General features: G+C 36.7%; 3 protein-coding genes and 1 pseudogene across 4 annotated transcripts; 1 reads left to right on the top strand and 3 right to left on the bottom strand.

Annotated features, from left to right (window-relative positions):
* Window positions 1-3,048: 3,048 nt before the first annotated feature.
* On the bottom strand, window positions 3,049-3,477 carry LOC110456615 (macrophage receptor MARCO-like). Its single transcript, XM_021507448.1, has one exon. It carries the CDS (start codon window positions 3,475-3,477, stop codon window positions 3,049-3,051), a length of 429 nt encoding a protein of 142 aa, XP_021363123.1.
* Window positions 3,478-3,489: 12 nt separating this feature from the next.
* Window positions 3,490-4,283, bottom strand: LOC110456614 (annotated as a pseudogene).
* Window positions 4,284-5,469: 1,186 nt separating this feature from the next.
* LOC110456604 (ribonuclease H1-like) lies at window positions 5,470-10,436 on the bottom strand. Of its 2 annotated transcripts, none has more exons than XM_021507435.1 (8): window positions 10,343-10,436; window positions 9,304-9,536; window positions 8,992-9,207; window positions 7,960-8,059; window positions 7,316-7,370; window positions 6,359-6,443; window positions 5,933-6,057; window positions 5,470-5,572 (listed from the first exon to the last, which is right to left on the bottom strand). In XM_021507435.1, exons 1-8 carry the CDS (start codon window positions 10,420-10,422, stop codon window positions 5,486-5,488), a joined length of 981 nt encoding a protein of 326 aa, XP_021363110.1. In that variant the 5' UTR covers window positions 10,423-10,436; the 3' UTR covers window positions 5,470-5,485. The 2 variants fall into 2 exon arrangements, with proteins under 2 accessions (XP_021363110.1, XP_021363111.1); XM_021507436.1 differs by having other exon boundaries at window positions 8,998-9,207.
* A 30-nt stretch (window positions 10,437-10,466) lies between these two features.
* LOC110456605 (40S ribosomal protein S7-like) lies at window positions 10,467-19,839 on the top strand. The gene is made up of 7 exons (XM_021507437.1): window positions 10,467-10,547; window positions 11,121-11,195; window positions 12,028-12,099; window positions 12,888-13,028; window positions 14,312-14,376; window positions 16,348-16,498; window positions 19,722-19,839. Exons 2-7 carry the CDS (start codon window positions 11,121-11,123, stop codon window positions 19,797-19,799), a joined length of 582 nt encoding a protein of 193 aa, XP_021363112.1. The 5' UTR covers window positions 10,467-10,547; the 3' UTR covers window positions 19,800-19,839.
* The last annotated feature ends 2,059 nt before the right edge of the window (window positions 19,840-21,898 follow it).

Here is a 21,898-nt window from a genome sequence, read left to right as displayed (position 1 = left end):
CAATAAAGCTAGAGGAAAAGTTCTGTAGACTGTAGATTGTGTTACAGTACACGTGTATAATCTCCAATAAAGCTAGAGGAAAAGTCCTGTAGACTGTAGATTGTGTTTCAGTACACGTGTATAATCTACAATAAAGCTAGAGGAAAAGTCCCGTAGACTGTAGATTGTGTTTCAGTACACGTGTATAATCTACAATAAATCTAGAGGAAAAGTCCTGTAGACTGTAGATTGTGTTTCAGTACACGTGTATAATCTACAATAAAGCTAGAGGAAAAGTTCTGTAGACTGTAGATTGTGTTACAGTACACGTGTATAATCTACAATAAAGCTTGAGGAAAAGTCCTGTAGACTGTAGATTGTGTTACAGTACACGTGTATAATCTACAATAAAGCTAGAGGAAAAGTTCTGTAGACTGTAGATTGTGTTACAGTACACGTGTATAATCTACAACAAAGCTAGAGGAAAAGTCCTGTAGACTGTAGATTGTGTTACAGTACCCGTGTATAATCTACAATAAAGCTTGAGGAAAAGTCCTGTAGACTGTAGATTGTGTTACAGTACACGGGTATAATCTACAATAAAGCTAGAGGAAAAGTCCCGTAGACTGTAGATTGTGTTTCAGTACACGTGTATAATCTATAATAAAGCTAGAGGAAAAGTCCTGTAGACTGCACAGTAATTCATCTAAAAGAATATCCTACAGCAATATTCTGCAACTCAGATTGACTGTTTTTATTGTTTTTGAAGCTATTTAATATTAAGTCACAAGTTAATTTAAAAAGGAAACATAAATAGGAAAGTTAATAGCAAAGAGTTATTAAAATAGTTGGGTTATGAAATAAACTAAACATTGTCAGCCTAATACTACATTTCAGGATAATTTGATAGATTGGTTTAACTAAATAAACCTATAGTTTTAAATATTATTTCTAATCAATTGGAAGAATTACTGACCTGACAGTCCATTCAAGGAGGATTTCTGTCACCAAAGCTAATTTTGTATTGTTGATTTTTCAGATTTGTCAGTTCGTAAAGTGTAAAGTAAAATTTTGTTACAATTACAATATCTATCCTGTATTAACCCTTAGGCTGCTACGTACATGCATCATTGCGGTTTCGGGCCAACACCTAATATCTGACTCAAAGTAAAAGTGAGACTCATTACAGGACAAAGAATTAGCAGTTGTGGACATTTCTACTGAACTACAATAGATATGAGTGGGCTTATTAGCAGGCATGGGCTTATTGTAAGTTAAAACTTGTATTTTTACACTTAAATACTCGAGTATAGCTAAGAAATAAAAAAAGTTGATTGAGAGCTTGCCAGATGGGTGGGTCACGTTTACAATTAAAATAGCTGTTAATTATCTTTTAAAGTCCACCGATAAAACTGATTTTAAAAGCTTTTTTGTATTGAATAGCAATGTAATTTATGATCTTGATTATGTGTAATATGAACTCTGGTATTACATGTGTGTGCTATAATTATTTTTATATCATGGATAGGGGAAGTTGTTCAATTATACAAGTCGTTGTATTGTTATAAATAAATATTATGAAATATTTGTTATATCTGTGATCAAATAGTAATCCAATAAACAAGCTTAGATATTCAATACAGCTGTTGTTGTTTTTTGTTTGGTGTAACTTATTTTTTCTCCCCACACATGATGGTTGGGGGTATGGGGTTACAGAAGTTAAACACTTCAAACGACTTCTTCTGCAGAACCAAAAGGCCTAGAGTCATGTTATGCTGGTAGATTCCTTATAAAGTCAGAGGTCAGATATGTCTCAAACTTCAAACAACCTCTTCTGAAGAACTGAGAAGCCTAGAGTCGTGTAATAAGGCTAATAGCTTCCTGAAATGGAGCCACAAAGTTTGCAAACGAAAAATGACCTTGACTTACATTCAAGGTCACAAGAGGAAAAATATGTGTAAAGTTTCAAACAACTTCTGCTGAAGAACTGAAAGGCATAAATTCATGATATTTGACTGTTAGCTAGCTTAAATGGAGCCCAAAAAGTTTTGCTAACAAAAAAAGACTGAGCTAATTTTCAGGTCACTGGGGTCAAATATGTCAAAACTTAAAATAACTTTTGGAGAATCTGTACATTTGATGAAACTGTGGTATTCGACAGGTATAAATTAAAATAACAAATTTCAGGTGAGCTATTGTGGCCAATGGGCCTCTTGTTTCACTTAAATGACAGATTAGTTGACGTATATAATTAGTTGGATCTTTTATGCCATCAGGGCATCATGTTTGTCTTTTCAGTCCGTTCATATGATATTTTTGTAAGACATTGCATCCAGCTCCCTTTCTCTGATACACTAGAAATCCCATAGTGATCGAAGGTTATATGCATGTAGACACATTTGAGCATCACTACACCATTAAATGAAATGTCAATCATCGCAGCATTTATTTTTCACTTCACTGACTTTGGCAAGACTTTGCATTCTGAGTGAGCTCACTTTCTCTCATACTATAAGTCCCATAGTAATCATGTTCATATGCAGATACATCTACACTGTGATTAGCTCCCCTGGTTCAATGGATCAAGGTGAGCTTATGCCATATCTATTTCTTCAAACAATTTTTTCCATACCAATGAATAGGTTTTGACCTGTGATTCCCACCCTATTGTAATATATATATGATTGTTCAGCATGACAATTTGAATACACATATTCAATCATTTGCCCCAACTCTGGGAATTTATTTTAATTATTTCATTTAATGAGAATATTTCGTCATGATAACGTAAATATCAAGGTGAAAAATTCAGGCCCTCTGGACCTCTTGTATGAAATGTGGGTCATACTGTGTCCTATATTTTCCGCTTCACTCAATTTGGTTAATTTGTTTTTAGCTTTATTTCCTTGATACTACAAGTCCCTCAGTCATTGAACTAAAACACAACATACATCTTTCAGAGTACTTCAGTATCATGTAACATTTACACCACTGTGACCTGAATGTTTTCTTCACCAACTTTGATTTGACTTTGTGTATAACTCCATTTCTCAGATACTGCTAGTCCTATCATAATCCGACCATACCAGTGTTTCCAACGATGCCTTGGTCTCCTTTGACTCCAGTGTCTCCCACAGTTCCCTGTGGTCCAGTATTTCCAGTGTCTCCCTTCACACCAGTGTTTCCAATCACTCCTGTTGATCCTGTTGGTCCAGTAGATCCCATATCTCCAGTAGCACCAGTATTTCCCTCGACCCCTGAGGAACCTGCGACACCGCTCTCTCCTGTCTGTCCTCGAGACCCTGAACTACCTATCTCGCCCTTTGAGCCAGTGTCGCCTACTGAGCTGGTAAGCCCCTGAACTCCAGTATCACCTTTGGTACCTTGAATGCCTGTATTTCCCATCGATCCTGTATCTCCTTTCGTACCCTGTACACCAGATATACCTTGTACTCCTGTATCTCCAACCCCGCCTTTCGGTCCAGTGTTACCAACCATTCCAGTCAAACCTTAAATGCCAGTGTCACCTACTGCTCCCGTCTGCCCTTCCACACCTTGTGTTCCAGTAGCACCAACATCGCCCATGGCTCCCTGAATACCGGTATCCCCAACAAAGCCCTTTGTCCCCGTGTTGCCTTCATCTCCTTTGCTGCCAGTATTGCCAACTTGTCCAGTAACTCCCTGTATACCAGAATCACCTGCTTGACCAGTGGACCCAACGCTTCCTTTTGTCACCACTGTCTCCTTTGGCACCAGAATTTCCAGTTACACCCTCGACACCTTGTATTCCCGTGTCTCCAACACTACCTGTGACACCTTGATCGCCCTTTAGTCCTTGTTCTTCTTTATAACCAGTATTTCCAACCTGACCTGTTCCTCCAGTGGCACCCACATTTCCCGCCTGTAGTACCAACAGACCCAGTGGATCCAATATCTCCTTTCTGTCCAGTGTTACCATCATCTCGTCCAATTCCTTTTATACCAGTAGCACCCACTGCTCCCGTTTCCCCTTTAATGCATGTGTTACCAATTGACCCCTTTTCTCCCGTGTTGCCAACTTGTCCTTCGGTGCCTTTGCTACCAGTGTCTCCTTTCGAGCCTGTGATACCTGTATATCCAGTTGATCCAACGGGTCCCGTGTTCCCAACTGGATCCGTGTTTCCAATATCACCTTTCCCTCCATCATCTCCCTTTTGTCCAGTGCTGCCCACTTGTCCTGTAGACCCTGCTGATCCTGAGTTGCCAGTCTGGCCCTCTGGTCCAGTGCTACCTACATCTCCAGTCAAACCCTGAACTCCTTGCATATGCATATGCAATGCAAGGCCCAGCTCTTCACACACAGATAAAGAAAGATGTAATGCCTATCTTAGAAGACAGTACTCCTCTTTTGCTAGAAATCAATGGTCGTTATGCACTGATCTCACCAACCAATTCAATGAAGTTTCTTGTTTTGATCATTTTAGGTATTTTTCATTCCACGGTAATGTGACATTTCTCATTGTTTTTGGTTCTTTTTTTGCTAAAGTTTTGGGAAAACAAACTCAATATTAATTAGGAATAGTAATGAGTACTTTATCGTAGGAAATATAATATGTATGTAAAGAACACATTACCATTAAAATATGCTGGAAATGCAGTGGAAAAAGTTAAAATGCTCCTTATCCTTAAAACTACAGCACACTGTCCTGTAAAAAAATATATAACAAGCCATTTGAATCGATATGTCTCGCCTGTGCCCCACTTTGACCATCAAAGAACATGTCAAGTTTAGTTGGTCTATAGCACTTCTAGTTTCAGAGAAACGAACTTAAATGCCAAACGTTAATGTTGATGGAGATGCTGACAAAGTCAATGGACCATGAGAGGTAGGCAGCATTTGATGCATGGGTTGAGATGTACTACCTTAGATGCATCTATGGTGCAAAGTTTTCAAAAATAATTCAACAATGAAAGTAGAAAAAATGGACTATCATATTTATTCACATAGGTTATTGTCAAAACCAAGAATGAATTCATATAATTCAAAAATTGGAGAAATTGTCCAATTTTGAACAAAAATCTGACAATCATAATCCTGAAAGACTGACATGTTTTGCGCTTTAATGTAAACAAAGACTAATAATCCCATATCAAAGTTTCACGGACTTCCTTTTCAATATGATAACTTCACAATCTTATGTTACAAGTGTGAAAGTAACCCAGACTGACTTTACAAATAAGCAGTCAACATTTCCACAGCAACAGTGCACGAGAGCGTCCAATGTCTACACAATCCAACACTGTTTTGATCTAAGCTGCAGAACAACTGCTTCCTTCAGGTGTGACCGACCTAGTTAGATGTAAGGAAATGTCACTGGCCACCCATTTTGAGTACTCTCTTTGGTAGAGAATACAGAAAGGATGATCTGTTGAACAAACACCAACATTTTAGCTGCGGTTGATACCAACATCATAGCTGTGGTCAGGCGAAGGTGAAGACTTGGTCAGTCGGAGGTAAAGACTTAGATCAAGGCAGTGGTTTACAAGCCCCTTCATTAGCAAGACTGTCTGCTGCCTCATTCCCTAAGATACCCACATGTCCCCGTACATGAATCTGTAATGAAATATTTGCGATGTGAAGAATCCATGCTCTACTGTTGTAATGGTACTTAATATAATAAGTACTCAAGACTCTCCATTTCACATAAGATTTATAAAACAAATTGGTCAAAAAAAAATCCCATATGTGTGAGCGATTGGCAGCAAGCTAAGTTTGAAATAAAAAGATGCAGATTTTTTTTTTTTTATCACAAAGAATTTAGAATAACTTTGGACTTGGGATGAATCATTTTTATTCAAACATCCAAATGTAGGAAAACTAATTTTACTAATTGCTATTTCATTTAAAAAAAAATTGTTGTAAATATGAAGCAGGAATATATTTTGGCGAATCTCTGTGCGTTTCAAATCTTACCCATTCAATATTGATCCCGTCAGAAACGTGTTTCAAGTGAAGAAAATCCTCCTTGTTTTTAACAGGCCCACCACTGGAAAGCTTCCAATCATTTCTCTGCCAGCCTGACATCCATTTTGTTGCAGCTGAAATGGATTTTATCTAACAGTTTAACACAGACATTAGGGGATACTTCCATCCATCTGAACATTAAAATAAAAATATATATTATTTATTCATTTAGAATATATAAAGGATTAACATTTGATTTTTTCTTTAAGTAATTGGAGGAAAATTTCACATGTACTCAAGTGAACTGAATAATCGGTAAAGTACACATAATCAGCAAGGATTTATGTTACGGATCAAATTTTAGGATTTTTTCTGGGTGTGCTTATTTTTAGCGTTTGGAGAAAAATAAGACCCTGAGAACGAAGACACACGTACCGTTGATGAGGAACTGACTGTCAGTTTTGATGGTAATGCTGGGCATGCCTTGTGCCTTGGCCTGCTCTATTGCTCGACAGGCTGCCTGAAACATATCAATGAATTGTTTTTATCAACCAATCAACATTATGCGAAACAACTCTTCAAGCATTTATCTTATTTCCTAGCATGACTACTTATAATCTTATTTCCTAGCATGACTACTTATAATAATTTCTTTATATCATTGAATGATAACGGATTTTTTTTTCCTTTTCAGTATTACCTCTTATAGCACTATCCACATCGACATCAAAAACTGCCCACACAGAATAAAAATATCAAAATGGTGAAGTGTGACCTTTAACACTTTATCCTTGACCAATGACCACCAAAAACTATTTGTGAATAGAACTTCATGTTATGATAACATGTGTATCTATTAACTTAATCTGTTCATGAGATATCATGTACACATTAAGGTTTTTACTATGGACACATGCCTGCACACACTCTCAAAGTGATTACTTTACACTCCCCTACATCAAGTTGGGGATATAACTATAGAGGCAACATCAAATGGAGACGTTGAAAACTTGATGGTCAGAAAATATAGTTTTACAAAATAGATTATTTTGCATTCTTTTCAACTGCCAAAAGTGGAAACATAATAACTGATTTATTTGCCCTACTACAAGAATATTTGTAAAGCATTCCTTCAATAAATATATAGCACTTATAACAGTACATAAAAAAGTAATATACAAAGTTTACACCAATTGAAGCTTAAGGACACCCTAGGAATGATAATTTGTCTGATGAATAGGACAGAGTACATACTATACTAGTCATCGAAACATCACACATAAACACTTACTGGTTGTGCTACCTGAACCTTTCTACAATCCATATTTACCAACCTGAAGTAAATGTTTAGAGATATAGGAATGACAATGACCTGACTCTGTATGTACTTACATGTATTTCTGCTCTATTGTTTGTCTGTCTCCCTGGAAGACGCTCGCTAACATTCCTGGATTTTATGAAACAGTTATGAAATTACAAGGGGAATACTAATGACATAACATATATTCATATAATTACTAGAGTCTCATAATCAGTGTGGGTAAAATAGAGCGATCCACCCTATGAAAGTAGTCACAAGGATGTGTTGGAAATCTCTTTGTCTTACCCTGGACAGGTGTATCTATTCTGTACTGGGTCCGTCTCACACCAATATTGTAGGACAGTATGTTGGAAATCTCTTTGTCTTACCCTGGACAGGTGTATCTATTCTGTACTGGGTCCGTCTCACACCAATATTGTAGGACAGTATGTCAACAATGCACTGACATAATGTCAACACTACGTGTATGATACGACCAACAGGGTAAGAGATAAAGAATTGTTTCCTAACTTGAGGGCGAGATGTTAGGGGGTATATTCTTAGGTTACCAAAACAAGATGACTTTTTGTGATAATAAGTGCATAGACAGAGAAATCACAAAAATACAATTCCACCAAAATAACCAGCCTCACACTATATTATATTCTTTAAAATGTTCAGTTCTATTATACTTAATATTTTGTGTATTTTGAACACTGACCAAAATATCACCTACCTAGGGTCGTCTGGTCCCCAGTACACCCCTATACCAGCCTGAGCTCCCGCCTGACCGTTGTTAGTGCAACCACCATCTGTATACACCACTACACCATCCCCTTGATCAAACAGATATTGTATTGTCGAAACAGACAAATGGGTGAGAGACAAGTTCTAACAACTTACAAGCTCGTCACCACGAATACAGCATATGGATTATATTTACATCACGTGACGTACTATGTACACAGAGATAAATTAACAAAATAATAATATGGCAGATATAAGTGCATCCACAATTCAATATACAAAAGGGGTCCCAACACCTGGCCTGTGTAAATGTGCATGTATGTTATCCGATATCATTACTACAGTTTATAAATACTTATTTGAAGATTTAAATTTAATTCCATTTGTGATTGTGATCTTTTAAATTGGTGAAGATTATTAGCTAAACAATCTTCAAGCTGTGTTACCAAAGCAAGCCGTATAGGCTAAAGGACCTTTAGAAATTGTTGTTTCAAGTTTTTCACACATATGAACTTTGTGTCAAAGAAAGGTCAAGATAATTTATTCTGATAACCTTAGTAGCCTTTCACCTGAGCAGGCTAACTGTTGAGTATTTTTAGTCTATCTAGACTTTATGGATCTTTAGAAGTTGTTTAATTTTACAAATTTGATCCTTGTGACCTTGAACATATATATCAAGGTCATTTATTTAAACACAATGTATAGCCCTTCATGCCAGCATGCTACTGGCTAAATATCACCTTAAGCCTCTTGATTAATCATGAGAAGTTGTTTAAATGTTTTTAGCAAATTTGACACTACAATCGTGAAAGTGGATCAAGGTCATTAATTACAACACAGTCGTTCGCCCTTTATCCCAGCATGCTACTGGCCAAATATCATCACCTTAGGCCTTCTAGTTATTCTGTGACCATGGAAGTGGGTAAAGTTTATTTATCAGAACAGATTCAATGCTACACCATGGCATAACCTCATTAATAGCCAGATGAACTTTTTCATATTATATGGAAAATTCAATTACCTGTACCATTTTCATTTCTGTTGGATGCATTATGTGACCGTGACAATGTACTTTTTGACCTTGACTGTGCACCCTGTGAATGTGCACCCCTTGACCTTGAATGTGCACCCCTTGGCCTTGAATGTGCCCCTTGTGACCTTGGAGGTTGCATGTACACAGTTTTTGTGTACTCAATCTTGTATGCATTTTTCATGTCACCTTCAAAGTCTGTGTTATCTGAAATTATAAAAATATATTATGTATAGAGCAGTCACTAAAAGATAATGTATTAGCTATTGTTATTATAAAATTCAGTAATTCTTGCAAACTTACCAAATCCTTCACTTTTATTTGATAGGGAAACTTTCTTCATGGGCAGTCTGTTACTGGAAGCTGCAGATGTCTTATTCTTATATTTGTTCTGTTGCTGGGTGTACCCACTTGCAGATGAGATATTTCTGGAATCACCATTTGTATCTTTTACAAAATCGGTGGCCTCTGCATCAGTGTTGAACTTTTTGTATCTGGCCTTTGGGAATCCATTGACTTGTGCTTTACATTCATCCCTACAAGCAAAATAAAATATGATAATACATAAAACACAATACTACATGCATTTTCTAATCAGTTTGTAGTAGGAAGACGAATGGTGATAAAGACAGTGCCTATCTATCTATCTATCTATTCTGCAATTCTGGAGGAGGGGGGCATGATAATAATAGTTTGAAGATTGTTTACCTATTATATAGTAACATACACTCCAACTGAGCTGTATTTGAAAAAGTTCTGATTCGGTGTTGTAACAGATAAAGTTAAAGAATAATGTAAGTACGTGTATGACCTGTACGTGTAGTTATTATTTACATAAATTTAAATAAATTGCTAAGTATAACGGGACATATATGTATATATGAACATTGATGTATATTTAAATATTTCAATACAGCCAATTTATTCAAATATACATCATGTGATAATAAATAAATATTTATGTCCAATCTGCAAAATGTGATAGAAGTGTATTATTTGCCTTTTACCTGAATAAATATTATTATTACAGGTTGATAACTTCATTTAAAATCTAATCAAATTGTATAACAAGATTTAATAAGTAGGGCCGTTTCAACTAGTGCCGTTTTTACAGTGAGGCCGTTTTGACCTAGATCCGTGTTATATTATCATTTTCATATCCGACTTGTGTCAACTTTGCAATGCCACGATCACTGCAACAACTGTTTCTTACATACGAGCAGTGAGTAGTTATCACAGTATAATTAGTATAATAGTTGTCTGACTGTAAAAAAGTGTAACGTTACATTGGTTCTACAACGACCTTTTATCAAATGAATCGCAAATAAATATATTGTTTTACCAAGTCTTATATATACCGGGAATCCGTCCACTCCGAACTGCATAGTACGGCATGATATGCAAACGGAAGAAAGTGCTCATAAGAACTAACGTGTTTACTGCATGCTTTCTAGTTTCGATTCAAGGTTGGTGGTGTGCCACCTAGCGGAACTCACTGTGTGCAACTTCCGGCCAAGTCCTCTTCTTCCGTCGCCGCCATTGCCAAGGTTCGCACACCGTACACATGACATTTAAAGCCCGAAATTCATCACAACGATTCCGATATTATACATAAAATAAATATATGTCGCACATCTAATACTTTTACATTCGTGGACATATCAATAACGCACTGATGAGTATTAGTTTTGTTGATTATTGAGGATTGATAACTGACATCGCTGTGTATTGACATCACTGTGTGCTATATACATGGAATTATCATACAGCAAAGACGAATTCCTCATCATTTAACAACATATCGTCAACCTTCGTTTGCTTATTATTCACATAATAAATAAATGTCTCGTTCGCTTTAACTACATTGACGGAATATCTTGGAAAACGTAATAAACCCTGGTGATGCATTTATCGTTTTCCTGGCTTCAGGAGATTTTTTCCTATATTTACGGTGTTCAAAATAGCTGTCTGTAGCTTTCAAATCAGTTGCAAACTAGACAATGCTAAAAGTCTGATTTTTTTTATTATTAAAGTGTTGTGATATTGTTGAGGATAAATGTTTTGAATGGACTCGACGTTTTATATTAAATGTTATTAAATGTATCTTTTCTACATTGCAGATGTACTCGGCGAGCGCTAAAATAATTAAGCCTCAAGGCGAGAAGCCCGATGACTTCGAGCAGTCGGTCTCACAGGTACATTTGCGCATCAAATNGGGGGGTTGCGTAGTGGGCAGTGACCAGGTATCCAACTGACCATATAGTTAAGTTGGTTAGAGTGGCCTAGGTATGAATCCTGGCCTTGACCACAGTTTTTCCTTCCTTTTACATTTGACCCCAACTTCTGAAATGAACCCAGAGGAGTTAGTATGAAGAGTCTGTTGTGTTATTGTGTTTCAAAACTTATTAAAAGAGGGATGATTAGCCTTGATCCAGTTCGCCCAAGATTGTTTTATCCTAATTTCCAAAAAATAATTTAAGCTATGTTAATCAATTCAAATGTTTTGATGATTTGAAAACTTCCTGTTTTCATGTTTCATGATATATTGTGTTGTCAGAAGTATTCCAGGTCTAGATGTTGATCTGGTCCACCATGTATGAATCTAACAAGTCTATTGACAAAAAAGGCTAAGGAAGACTAAGGAGAGCTTCAATTGAGACTATTATCCATTAACAACTTAAAGATTGACCCAAAAATAGGGCGAAGCAAGCTAGTGCAAAACGTCCTGGGGCTGTAAAAACAGGATTTAGGATGAAATGACCCGACACCCCTTCTAAGAGTTGAGAGGTCAGGGATCTGAATCCTGTTCTGGCTTCATTGCATTTAGTGGCTTTTCCTTCTCCTATTAAAGCTATTAAAACCTATAACAGGTGAACCATTGTTCCTTTTAGTAATATTGTTCCTTTTCCTAATTGCTATATTCAATATAAAGGACATGATCTCTTCCGAACATAGTTTTAGTTTTGAATTGTGATAAGAGTGATGATATATAGACTGGGTAAGTAAATTTCCTTCGATTTTTTACAGGCCCTGCTTGAGCTTGAGATGAACAGTGACCTGAAGGCCCAGCTTCGTGAACTGTACATTTCAGGAGCCAAGGTGAGAAAAAGACATTTTACTTCCATATGAATAAGACATTGTACAATATTTATCACGCTTTCATTCATTCAACCTGTCATGTCCCAACAATATGAATGTCAATCTTTCAAATAGTATGGTTTCAAACAATATCTAAAATGTTTCCAGTATTGTATAGAATTGTATAGAACTGACACCGTTGTTGACAAATGCATTCCTTAATTCCAGAATTTCCATTAAAAACACTTGAGAACAGACTATATAATGTGATAGTGATTTTCAGGTCCCGTATTCATGAAACCATTCTCGCGCTCAAAATCAGGTTCTATACTTGAGCCAAATTTCTTGTTCCGGTGTTAAATCTATAAAAAATCTATACCAAATCATTTCCTCAATGATTTGGTAGAATTTTTGAAAGACTGAAAGCCGAATTCTGTGTTAAATATTTACATATGGCCTTTTGTCAGTCACATGATTGAAGCGATTTGGATAAAGTTTGCTTACGCACAGAATCCATGCTTTAGCATGAGAACAGTTTATACATGAGCATTGGCCTAGGTGATTTTCACTGAATTTCTGTTGGAGATAAATACATACAACGTTGTCAAAACGTTAAAAGTAAGAAGTTGTATGTGATTGGAAAAATAATTTGTTTGACAATATCAGAATGCTTTGTTTTGCAGAGTTGAATTGGAAGGGTTTGATCTAAAAACATTGCTCTCTCATTGAATTTAGATATTACATGATCTTTGTGAAAGTATTTTACAAAATGAATAAGTTTTCCTTACTACCTGTACTTTTTTTTGTAGGAAATTGATGTGGCTGGCAAGAAAGCTATCATCATCTTTGTACCAGTTCCACAGCTGAGACAATACCAGAAAATCCAAACCCGTTTGGTTAGGGAGCTGGAAAAAAAATTCAGCGGAAAGCATGTTGTATTTATTGCACAGGTATAATTACCTTTATATGAGATTGACTTCAGAAAAAATTCCATTTGATATGCAGTTCTTTTCTTTTGATCCTTTGAATGGACTGGTTTTAATTTGTTTCCTTCAGAAGAATCAAGTACGGGAAACCTTCGGTCAGTGTGAACAAAATTAAATAAATATTGTCAATCCTGTTCGAATTACAGAAAATTATAGTCGCTAAAATAAAGAGCAGTTTGAACTATCCCAGTCGACTAAGACAAAAATCACGGCAAACAGTCAAATTATTGATACGGAACACCGACCGCCTTATTGCGATATATATTTGCAAATCTGGAGATGAATAATGGTATATATATCTTTCTTATATTTACTTACATATTGATAATCAATAATTAAGTTCAATTGCAAAGCAGAGACAAGTATGTAGGCCGCAAAGCAGTAGATGTTTTCTCGGGTAATGACAAAAGTTCAGGTGTACTGATCAGAATGCGGAGGGTGGATTGAAACTGCAATTACGGATTAATAGTTTGATCGACCACCTGGTCAGATATTTTTGTTTTGGCACGTGTATAGGTAATATATCAATTAAGTTATAAATCGGTGATCGGTGGTCAGGTTGCAGTTATATAATCAAATTCATCACAGTAATATGACAAAACATATGTCTGTCGGCGATGTGACGTTAACATTCTGCACTCCGTGTACTGTTAGGCTATTATACATGGTCGTGGCCTAAAGATGTTTGACTGGCGCGTGCACATGTTTACAAGAAAGAAACTCAATTATCGGTGATATGTGACTTATTTATGTACAAATTGATGACAACAATGGTCGCACATGAGTGTTATTCAGTAGTTAGACACTGTCAATGCGCAAATAGATAAAGTTTAAGCGAGTTTCGCGAGGCTATCATTGCATCTCCGATAGCCAACCTCAATCAATAAATACGTAAGTTCAGTTGAGTGTTAGAACAATCCGAAACGTGTATAAGCAGGGTTCGAACCATCACTAGACAGAAAATTATTATTTTTATTGTTCAAAAAGTGTCTTCTAACTATCCGCCTATTCGAACAGACCGGAGGTTTACCGTTACCAACTGAGGTGTCTACGGAGAGATGCAGGATGTATGTTTTCATTGTTAGAATTGTGTAATCTACATCATTCAGGTTATTTTTCAAAAAGGAATTTGGTTTTATTGTTAAATTTATTTTTTAAAAAAATGTTGATTTTAATTCAGAAGATTCTCACTTTAGAATGCTGTATACCTGAAATAAGTCTGTAATTTGTTAATGTGCATTTTACAGAGGAGGATTCTACCTAAGCCAACAAGGAAAACCAGAAGGAAGAACAAACAGAAGCGCCCTAGATCGTAAGTAGGATACTGGGTCAAGTCTAGTCTATGGAAAAGTAGTTCAGTCATAAAAAAATCAGCAAGAACTTCTTTCCAATGATTAAAGCTATATTTGAGCCAGGTTTATAAGTAATTTCATTGCGAAAGTCAGAAATTGACGTATATTNCGTCGATTAACGTCAGAACTCCGGCCCTCTATAATATGCGGGAAATATGCGACCCGCGCCCGGAGCGCACTTCAAACTGATATTTTAGAAACAAATCGTCATTTTCACACACATGTCGCACATGGATCGAAAGATCTATTCTTTATGCACTAGGTGGTATCAATAACATGTTTCAAAGATCATTACGAAAAGTATTTTCCAACGTTTTCTATACCAACCCATGTTTTTAATGGAAATTAGGCCATGAGCAATGTCACATGACTTGACGAGATCTCGCGTTACCGAAGGTATATCCCAACGTTATGACGTAGGCCGGCGAGATTTAAGTCACGTGGCATTAAAAGGCGGGGCTATCAAAAAACTAGAGTAAAACAGAGTAAGTTTGAAAAATATGTTTTTAGTGATTGTATTGGTTGTTTGAGGCATGTAATTTATGTTCATCTTGTGCATAAAGAATAGATCTTTCGATCCATGTGCGAAATGTGTGTGAAATTGACAATTTGTTTCCAAAATATCAGTTTGAAGTGCGCTCCGGGCACGGGTCGCATATTTCCCGCATATTATAGAGGGCGGGAGTTCTGACGTTAATTGACGACAGACCGATATGAAAAAAGTCGATAAAACGTCAGAATAATTCGGACTAATTGTGATGATGACTTCACAATAAGTTGCAGAAAATATCCCAATAAATCGGTCTGTATAAAATTATATTGAAATGATGGCACATTAACAAATGTACATTAGATGTAATGCAAGTCATTTACTTCACTTTAAGGTCTAAAAATACTGGATTCACAGTTTTCCGAGCTGATGCAAGTTAATGTTGTGAATCGTGAATCATTGTTTATGAATTTTAGAAAAACTTGTTATTGAAGTTCTCAACAAAACTATTTTATTCTGAATAAGTATAGAAAATGACATTAATCCTCCCCAAAAAAATCGTTTTTTTTGGCAAGGATCTTGGGTAGTTGTTTATATTATGATTTTGGTTGTAATAATAAACGTGTTTCGCATAAAAACTGGTTATGAAGTGAAATTATGATATCATGCTTTAGTGGAAGTGCATGCTTTTTGTCTCGCCGCCACGAAGGGGAAGCGAGACTTAGATGTTGCTTTTGTGGCGACGGCATCAACACAAAGCGTTTGTGTTTAAGTTAGTTTCTCTGAAAGTATACAAGTGCAACACCAACCAAACTTGGACCATAGATGCGCATCATCTTGGGTAGTACATCTCAACCCATGCGTGAAATGCTGGATGCGGCCTAACTTTCATAGTCCACTAGTCCTTTGACTTTGTCAGCATTTCCATCAACATTTTTTTTTTTTACGTTTAACTTAGTTTCTCTCATATGTGCATTGATGGTCAAAGCGGCGCATAGACGAGACATATCAATCCAAATGGCTTGTTTCATCAGATGAATAAGAAATCTTGTATAAATCAGAAAACGACTTTTGTGATACTCAATAAATTTGAAACGTTGTGCTTTCACAGATGCAAATTTTCTCAAAAAAGGGAATGATTGAACTTCATTTACCAATAAGCTTAGCAGAGCACGAGTACATGTCCCAAGTCTAATACAGTAGTTTTGAAAATTTATGATATCCAATGTCCCGAATATAAAAAAGAATGTGAATTTCAGAAAGATGCAAGTTTGAGGACGCATTTCGAGTACCCTTTTTTTAGGTATCCTTGTTTTGTGGATATTAATGAAATGCTTAAGTATCTTGTGTCTGATCCTTGATTGCTTATATTAAACGCTTGTAAAATATTTGGTATTTTGTATATACTTGTACAGTAATGTACCGATATATTTTTCTTCAGCCGTACTCTTACAGCAGTACACGACAGTATCCTGGACGATCTGACCTTCCCTGCAGAAATTGTTGGCAAGAGAATCCGCATCAAGTTGGACGGATCCAGGCTGATCAAGGTCCACCTTGATAAAACTCAGCAAACAAACATTGAGCACAAGGTGGGCAGGATAACCTTAAATCAAACAGTTAACTGACTTGTGTCAAAAGTGGAGAGAATGCAAGTAAAGACACAATATTGTGTCTCTGAGCTTTATGTTTTTTATACGCCCGTTGAAATTCGACGGACGTATTATGGAATTGCGTTTACGTCCGTCCGGTTAAAGTTTAGGTGCAAGTTTCTTCAGTGGTCTACAGTTCAGTCAGATCATGTGTTATTGTCCTAATTTTTGGCATGGATGTTCATGTGGGATCTAAGAAGGACAATATGGAGTTAATTTGGGGAAATAATTTCTATTTTTGTTAATTTTGGATGTGTTTTGGACTTAACTTTTCTCGTGCAATTTCACGGCTAAACTTTTCTCGTGCAATTTCACGGCTTAAGTTTTGGTGCAAGTTTCTTCAGTGGTGTAGAGTTCAGTCAGATCATGTGTTTTTGGTATAGATGTTCATGTGGGGTCTAAGAAGGACAATATGGATTTAATTTAACAAACGAAAAATCATTGGATAGGGTCAGACGGGCGTATTATGCATCTGTTTGCGGTGCTCTTGTTTAACTTGATGGAGATACATCATGCATCCCCGAAGAACCCTCTTACATAATTTACATTCCTCTGACTAGCCTCAATAATAATACTTTGAGGTTCTTATATACCGCTTTATCACAACCTAATCTGTAGGTTGTCTCAAAGCAGTTCACGAATTATTATCCGTGGTTATAGGACCTTTGCATCCAGCCAATATCTTTCTCAACTCTCTGGAGAGCACACAGCCGGTGCTGCCATTTCAGCGCTCACAGCTAGCGTTCAACAATTCTAGCACTGCCCAACCAGGTACTCATTTACAGCTGAGTAGACTGGAACAATTTGTACAGGTTAGGTAAAAGCTTCCTCCAGATGATATCTTGTGCCCCATATGTAGGTAGACAAATATTCTTTCAACATGGGTTAATGGAACAGATTTCAGGATTTAAAATTATTGGGTTACAAAGTCACTGGATAGGCACATTATGAAAAGGATATGATGAGAGCTATTTTTAAACAGGAACAACAAATATGTCTTGACAATTTACGCTATTCTGAACCTTTTCATATTATTGGATACTATTGTTTGCACTTCATTCATGTTTGTACCGCCATATAATGACATGGCTACCTCTTGGGATGGCAGAATGTTGCGTACTGGAATCGAATGTTGTGCCTGACTATACAGACTTATGTTCGTTTGTTGCTGTGTGTCATTTTGTCCATGCTGATGCACTTTTTTTGTCTCGCACTGAAGTTTCCATTTTCTGGTCAGCACTCTGCCCTATTCAAATCCAAACTGGTACACTGACCTGACAGGCAGAGACCTTAATGATATATAAAAACATTAAATCGTTCATTCCCAAGGTACCCCCTTACACAAAACCATGTGACTGACTTGCTCATTCAAACATGTACATTCTTCTGACGCACCTCGATCAACCAGACCCTAAACTTCACCTATCTGTGGGTTAGGTAAAAGATTTTCCCAAATGTGTAGATCATATATGCCCACAGGTGGGCAAGCAAATATTTCTTTGTTCATATTCTTTTAACATTGATTAATGAAGCAAATTTCAGGATTCAAATCTATTTGTTTAAAATTAGGTTACAAAGTCGCTGAATAGGCACATTATGAAAAGGATATGATGAGAGCTATTTTTAACCAGGAACAACAAATATGTCTGGACAATTTACGCTATTCTGAACCTTTTCATGTTTTCATGTTATTGGATACTGTTTGCACTTCATTCATGTGTGTACCGCTATATAATGTCATGGCTACCTCTTGGGATGGCAGAATGTTGCGAACTGGAATCGGATGTTGTGTCTGACTATACAGATTTATGGTTGTTTGTTGCTGTGTGTCATTTTGTCCACGTTGATACCTAATGCACTTTTTTGTCACACACAACTGCCAAATTTTGTATGTGGTAAGAGCTCTTCTACTGATGGAGTGCCCTGTACACTGCCTTGCCCCTCAGTTTATTGACTGGTCATTTATTAATTATTCCTCAATAACAACAATTTTTGTCTGGATATTTTTATGCTATTTTTGACTTTTTCCATGTTATTCAACCCAGCACTAGAAATTTTATGAAAAATACTGTGTATGCATATAGCATATAATGCCCTTTAAAAACTGTGTTGTGCACTGAAGTTTCCATTTTCTGGTCAGCACTCTGCCCTATTCAAATTGGTACACTGACCTGACAGGGAGAAACCTAAATGATACAAAAGCATTAAATAGTTCATTTCTGAGGCCCCCCCCCCCCCCCCTTACACAAAACCATGTGACTGACTTGCTCAATCAAACATGAACATTCTTCTGACGCACCTCGATCAACCCGACCCTAAACTTTCACCTATCTGGGTTAAGGTAAAAGATTTCCCCAAATGCGTAGATCATATGCCCACAGGTAGGTAAGCAAATATTTTTTTGTTCATATTCTTTTAACATTGATTAATGAAGCTGATTTCAGAATTCAAAACTATTTGTTTAAAATTGGGTTACAAAAATTGCTAAATAGGCACATTATGAAAAGGATATGATGAGAGCTATTTTTAAACAGGAACAACAAATATGTCTTGACAATTTACGCTATTCTGAACCTTTTCATGTTTTCATATTGTTGGATAATGTTTGCGCTTCATTCATATGTGTACCGCTATATAATGTCATGACTACCTCTTGGGATGGCAGAATGTTGGGTACTGGAATCGGATGTTGTGTCGGACCATACAGATTTATGGTCGTTTGTTGCTGTGTGTGTTTTTGTCCACATTGATACCTAAGACACTTTTTTGTCCTGTACACTGTCTTGCCCCTCAGTATATTGACTGGAAATTTTTATGCTATTTTGGACTTTATCATGTTATTCAACACAGAACTAGAAAGTTTATAAAAAGTACTGTGTCCACATAGCAAGATGTTTAAATCTCGTTTCATACCATCATAATAAAACATTTTGACAATATTTTCCTTACAGGTATGAAATTTTAGGGATATTTTAGATATTGATAAGAAAAGGATATGATGAGAGAATATTTTACCAGGAACATTACTGTGTCTGGATAAATTACGCTATTCTGAACCTTTTCACAGGAAAAAAATATGTATGATGTGTTAAAATTACAAGAATATATTTTGTGTTTGAAAAATGGCAAATTGTTAACAGCTTAATTTTCTTGTTGCTTGCAGATGGATACATTCACGGCTGTGTACAAGAAACTGACTGGGAAGGACGTTACATTTGAGTTCCCAGAATTTGTGCTTTAAGGCGGACTGGAAACAAAAATAAAAAAAATGTGATACAAAATATGTTTCCCCTTGACTTATTTTAAATACAAGCAGTAACAGAGCTGTTGCAGTAAAAGTAGAATGTTGCACACAGAATTTTCAGTTGGATTATCAGATTTACAGGGCATATTGCCCTTGTGGTAGGGAAACAAATTCCTTGGTTTTCCCCAGATTAATCATCCTTTGATGAAGCCCAAGGGAAACGTCAACCAATGAGAATTATAGTGTTTCATTACTGCAAGGGTAATACGTATTTCGTTATTCCAAAATGAAACAAGAACACAACAGTGAAGATGAACCGGTTTCTGCCCGACTGTTGTTTCCTGCTCAGTAAACATACTTGGGGATCATTCCGTCAGCATACTGGTCTGTTGTATTGTCAACACAAAAGTTTCCATTCGATCAATGTGAAAGGAATACTCTTGATTTACAGCCAATTTCCCACAATACTATTGGTATTAGTTTCCCACTCGGGTTCAATATTGACCCTACTACTTTAAAGACTTTCAATTTTCATGGAAAAAAATTAGTGTTCACAGCATAAAGATGAGCACAAAGTAACCATGACAATATGAGGTGTATTTGGGACATATAAAGTAACAATGGCAATATGAGGTGTATTTGGGACTTATAAAGCATTAAATAACTCTTAATTGGTGGTAAGGCGAGTTGAAAATGTAATATTGCATCTTGTAGACAAGTAAAACATGTGTATTAATGAGGGTGCCTGCTGTAGGGAATTGCTCTTGGGCACAGAGGTAGAGCATCGGACTGGAGAGCCAAGGGTCGCGGGTTCGAGCCCCAGCGACGGCACTATCTTTATCACTATTCTTTCCTATTGCAAATTGTGGCCGATGACCCTCCCCGTTCAAGGTAGCAGAACCCTTGGCGGGATTCAAAAGAACCTGGATTGGTGATTGAAAAAGTGGGGAGTAGTGTAAAAGATGTGAATTGAAGAGGTTGCCTTACAAGCGTCAGCTGTTGAGAATTTCCCTTTAGCTCGGCGATAGAGCCAAGGGTCGCGGGTTTGAGCCCCAGCGACTGCACTATCTTTATCACTTTTTCTCGTCGCATTACAGTATGTAAGTTAGACAGTTGAAGCTTGACAATCGACTCCGTACACATGCTACTGATATGGATAACAGCACAAACTTTACATTTGTAACGAACCCCTGTGGTTACTGTACAGCAGGAGATTCTCTCGAGAAAAATGTTGTCAAATGTAACAAAACGATTACATTTCTGCTAATACAAAGCGAATATATACAACACAACATATTTAACCATATACACACAAACACGACAATCCCCGTGTTTTATAGAGCAGTCGATAGCCGATCATAAACAGGCGACTGATCAGAATTTTTGAACCTGCGATTATGGTCAGTTTTAGCGGCTTCCGGTTGCTAGAGAAAAAATCTGAATGATACGTTTGTGAAATTTACGAAGTATTTCGCTTTTCAAACTATCCACAGTTACTGTACTCTGGTACAGACCAGTTTCACAATCAGTCCTTTACTTGGGTAGCTATGAGTGATTTTCGATAGGAAAATTTCCTAAAGATTCTCTCTTCGGTCCGACAATGCTATCGAACAGACATAAACAGATGAGGAATTTTCGTAAGGAATGCTGTTAAATTTGGGTCTGATGTGTGTTTTGCTCGTGTAATTTTATAATTGGTACAAGAAGAAGACGAAATTGTTTAAGATGTCAGTTATGAGTTTAGTTGGCCCCACATGTACCAAAGCAGCTCGAATCGTCTTTATTTGCCCACATCTATTGTCAACATTGTTACATGTTGAAAACCGGATAATTATATTGACGAGTACATTCATAAAAGAGGAGCTCTCCGGACCCCATGCTCACATGTTAATTTACATTTGAATTTGAAAGATTGGGAGTCTATGCCAACACATCTTGTATGCGGTCAAAAGGAAACTATGAAAAAAATGTCGGCGTCGGATTGCTATACTTTTGGTGTTGATAAAACCAATTATTTACCTCACCAAAAGGGATATATTAGAATATCTCGTAATGAATTAATAACTTTCAGATATAAGGATTGACGATTTCCGCCC

The sequence above is a fragment of the Mizuhopecten yessoensis genome, unplaced genomic scaffold (genome assembly GCF_002113885.1).
Source record: "Mizuhopecten yessoensis strain PY_sf001 unplaced genomic scaffold, ASM211388v2 scaffold8811, whole genome shotgun sequence".
Classification (NCBI taxonomy): Eukaryota; Metazoa; Mollusca; class Bivalvia; order Pectinida; family Pectinidae; genus Mizuhopecten; species Mizuhopecten yessoensis.
Note: the sequence above shows the minus strand (reverse complement) of the source record. Positions and strands in the feature narration are given on the sequence as shown.